Raw genomic sequence first — 4,168 nt, 5'->3', positions numbered from 1 at the left:
GGATAATTCTTAACGGACGTTTGCAAACAAAAGCCGATAAATGCCATAAATACCAGCCCAAAGCACGGCGTTGTCTGCAGCAATCCAGGTCGGCCTTTCTGAGGACGGCTGACGTTTCGTGATAAGCCAACACGGAGTGTTTTGTAGTAATTGCGTAATTCTTGTGTCAATGACCATTCCTTGCGCTACTGAATAAAGAGGAAAATGTCTGTAATTCCCCCAACCCCCCAACTAGACCGTGAAAGCCTTTTTCCTACAAAGGTCGACAGAGGCAAAGGTGTGCGTTAAAAAGGAAGTTACCTACAGCTCCCGAGTAGTGCATCGGGTCAGAGGCTTTGCTTATTTTCATTTTGATAAGGGAATTGTCATTTATTAGCTGAGCAGGGAGAGAAATCTTGGTAAACTCTCATCGTCCAGCAAGTCCCAGTCTTGAAACGAGTAGGTAGGGAGACACCACTTCCCAAAATCCATGGAGACTGTCGTCACCACCGAGAATCACTTTGATGACTAATTTCTGCAAAAGTCAACACAAGGGAGAACAGGAATAACATCATTTAAAAAGGTATTTTGCAAAAAACCAACATCTCTTCCCTATTTATTAGGAAGGGTGTGCCCCTCTTTAAATGTTGTTTTGGTACGTCTGCCTTCCTCTCCCATTTGAAACATTAGGCTAGAAAAATAATTTTAGGCTATTTAAACTACTAGTCAGAGTGGAGGGGTTTCTCTGTAGTCCTGACGAAGATGGGATGCTTGCATGCTAAATTCATATTTTGGTGAATGCTCTATGTATCATCTAATGGGATATTCCTTTTTGATTTTCCTCTTGATTAAAAATGTTGGTGCTCATATCAGGACAGGTTTAATATGCCCTGAATTCTCCATTTTTTTCCCATGCTGTCCGCACAGTCTAATTTCTGGTCACAAGGGCGTCCTGCCGGTCTCAGTTGTTAATCTGCTGAAAAATCATCGTGCTCTTGGCTTTTTTAGGAGGCTTGTCTTGGGGAAAAAAAAAAATAATAATCCAAACCAAAAATCAGCAGATACGTTTTGCTAATTCCCTGTGTGTCACCCAGCAGCAATGGCAAAGCTGGGAGGAAAAAAATGGGGGGAAAAGGGGAAGTGGTGAATGGGTTATGACCTGAAGATCTGACGCAGAGCACAGTATTTCAAGTGCTTCCAAACGACGAACGCTCAGTTATTATCTGCAGGTATCCTGCCACTGGGGGCACGTGGTTACCCAGTAAGGGTTTTAAAAGTCTGTTAATAAAGTTACAAATAACCGGCGCTCGCACAGGCCATGGTTCACTGCGCCTGAGCACTGAGATACGCCTGACTGGCAGCAGAGGATAAAATAATTATGAAATCAGGGATCTACTCGGAGACAAAACTGTATTTGCTAAATTATTTTGCCTTCTAAAAAGCCGTGCGCGCCAGAGGAATCAGAACATTGGCTCTCCCACCTTGTGCATCATCTAACCTGAAAATGTGCGGCTGCCAGACACCTCTGAGCCCCCTCCCTGCAAACCGCGGTGGGTCCCATACCAGCAAGAACAAAACTGGTCATCTACTAAATCTGTTGCTGATCTCAGCTAACCGACGGCCCGTAATATCAGCAAATATTTCTGCTTTTGTAAATCTGTTCTTGCCTCCATTAACGGGGTGCCAGCGGGACCAGGAATGCTTTGGGTCTAGAAATGTGCTGGTTGGCAGGAGGAACAAAGAAATTGCTCACCCAGAAGGGCAAAAACAGGACTAATGCTTTTGTCCGCTCGGGAGGAATCGCACGGAAGTCAAGCCAACAGCTTTTCGCGTGCGATCAGAAAGGTGCCATTGGATGCTGCTTTTAATGGCAGACGTCGATATCGGTCCTCCATGAGAAACATCTTCAGTAACTACAATAAAAGCAGATGCTGAAACGCTCCTGTGGTTGAATTCTCGACAGATACTGCCCACTGCCCCGTCATGTCAGGCTCTCCCTGAGCTTGACAGGGCAGCTGCTGTTTTTCCCAGCCTTCTGGAAATAGGCCAGCGACGGCATGTTCCCGATATTAGTTAGCCGCAGGGCGTATTTCATTCTGCTGCCCCAGGCAATTTGATAAAGGCTCTTTCCTCCCACTCCAGGGTTAACCCGCCCAAACCGTAGCTGAAACACCTAGCTGCCACAATACTGCATTCGCGAGGGATCGTGCCTATTTGCGCAGTTAAAATTTGCTTAAATTGGTTGTTTCGCACAAAGGAACACTGAAATTGATTTTGTCGTGTTTTCTGAGCCGACATTAATAACGCTAAATGTATATCAGGAGCTGACTGCTACACCGCTTTATGAATAAAGTTATTTTTAAGAATCATTATCCTTTTCTTGACACCAAGTATTTATGCAGCACAGAATAAAATTTGGTCTCCACCCTTTAGAGAAAGAAGGGGAAAGTCTTCAGCCGATACAGAATTGTTGAATATAAGAAACCACAATTTCCATTTGCATTGTTGTATTGTCCTTAACTCCACACCTACAGGAAAAATTGACACTGGGTCTTTTTTTTTTTTTCCCATTTGAGACCACTGGAGCTATCCAGTGCTATTTCCTTGCTTTCTTACTATTTTACCAGGATTTATTACCAATATTTATCAAATACCAATACATACCAATATTTATCAAATTTTTCTCTCAGACAATTACAGATATGGACAGCATCAGGAGGAACAGTTCTGCCTTATCTTACACCAAATGGAAAGTGCACCTTCTATCCACCCTGCGCGGGGAGGTGACAGGGGTGCAGGGGATCCCTCTTCATTTGTGCCTGGGAAAGTGTCACCTGTCACTGTCTTTGCCCAGTGAAAAGGCACAGCTATTACCAACTATGGCCTACTTTTAAATCAGTTCCCTGCTCTGCCAGGTCGTCGAGTCTTAGAATAGTTGGAGTTGGAAGGGACTTTGAAGATCACCCAGTGCCCCCCTGCCCTGGGCAGGGCCACCTCCCCCCAGCCCAGGTTGCTCCAAGCCCCGTCCAACCTGGCCTTGAACACCTCCAGGGATGGGGCAGCCACAGCTTCTCGGGGCAACCTGCCCCAGGGGATCACCACCTGCACAGGCAAGAATTTCTTCCTCACATCTCATCTAAATCTCCCCTCTTCCAGTGTAAAACCATTCCCCCTCATCCTGTGGCTCCCCTCCCTGATCCAGAGTCCCTCCCCAGCCCTCCTGGAGCCCCTTTAGGCACTGGAAGGGGCTCTGAGGTCTCCCCTTTTCGCCTTCTCTTCTCCAGGCTGAACCCCCCCACCTCTCCCAGCCTGTCCTCCCAGCAGAGGGGCTCCAGCCCTCCCAGCAGCTCCGGGGCCTCCTCTGGCCCCGCTCCAACAGCTCCATGTCTTCCTGATGCTGGGGGCTCCGGAGCCGCATCTGCGCAGGGTTCCCCGTACCATGGCAGAGTGATGGTCAGTTGCAATGCTGAGACCACACTAAAGCTGCGAGGGAAACCGTAGGAGAGAAATCCCACAATTTATTCAGACAGACGCACGCCTGGGGACCCCGACCCCTGCAAGCAATCAACTGGAGCCCTCAAGCATGAGATTTGGTTATCGTAACGGTCCCGACACAATGCTGCCAGCGTCGTTAGTGTGCCGAGGTGAAGGCAGGCGACCCTGCCCTGCCTGGGCCCCGAGGGCTGGCGGTACACCCCAGTACCCACAGCTGCCGGTCTAATGGGCATTTAGGTGTATTTTCCCTCAGGTTCCCGTGCGGGGGGGGGCTGGATTTCCTATGCTTGGGGAGAAAGAGGCTCCACCAAATGCCATGATTCGCAAGAAGACCCGAAGCCATGCAGACAGTCCCTTTTCTTTCTTCCTTCGAGGTGCACAAAGCTGGGGTGAAGGAGCGGCGAGGGTGCCTTGGCGATGGAGGCGAGGAGCCTGAACAACACCCAGCAGGAGAGGAGGGTTCTCCGTCTGTGGAGCCCCCTAAGGATGTGAACACCCGTGGGAAGAGCATCCCCCCTCCTGGGTTTGGGGACGAGAGCCATTATACACCCTGTTCCCCCCTGGGGATGGGAGAGGGGTCTGTGAGGGGACAGGGGACATCCCCACACCGCCTTGGCCAGGGGGACATCAACTCTTGAAGACCCAGGGATGGGGATGGGGATGGGGGACCCCCGCTGGCATGGGGACGGCCCTA

At 49.4% G+C, this 4,168-nt stretch overlaps 1 protein-coding gene across 1 annotated transcript in view; it reads left to right on the top strand.

The window, feature by feature from the left end:
* The window catches only part of HPRT1 (hypoxanthine phosphoribosyltransferase 1), a 24,366-nt gene that overhangs the window by 949 nt on the left and 19,249 nt on the right, over positions 1 to 4,168 (top strand). Inside the window, exon 3 of the mRNA XM_009881794.1 lies at positions 3,359 to 3,432. Coding sequence (XP_009880096.1) covers positions 3,359 to 3,432 — 74 coding nt within the window. The remainder of the gene's footprint in view (positions 1 to 3,358; positions 3,433 to 4,168) is intronic.

This window comes from Charadrius vociferus, unplaced genomic scaffold (assembly GCF_000708025.1).
Source record: "Charadrius vociferus isolate BGI_N301 unplaced genomic scaffold, ASM70802v2 scaffold472, whole genome shotgun sequence".
Classification (NCBI taxonomy): Eukaryota; Metazoa; Chordata; class Aves; order Charadriiformes; family Charadriidae; genus Charadrius; species Charadrius vociferus.
This window is presented reverse-complemented; position numbering and strand designations above follow the sequence as displayed.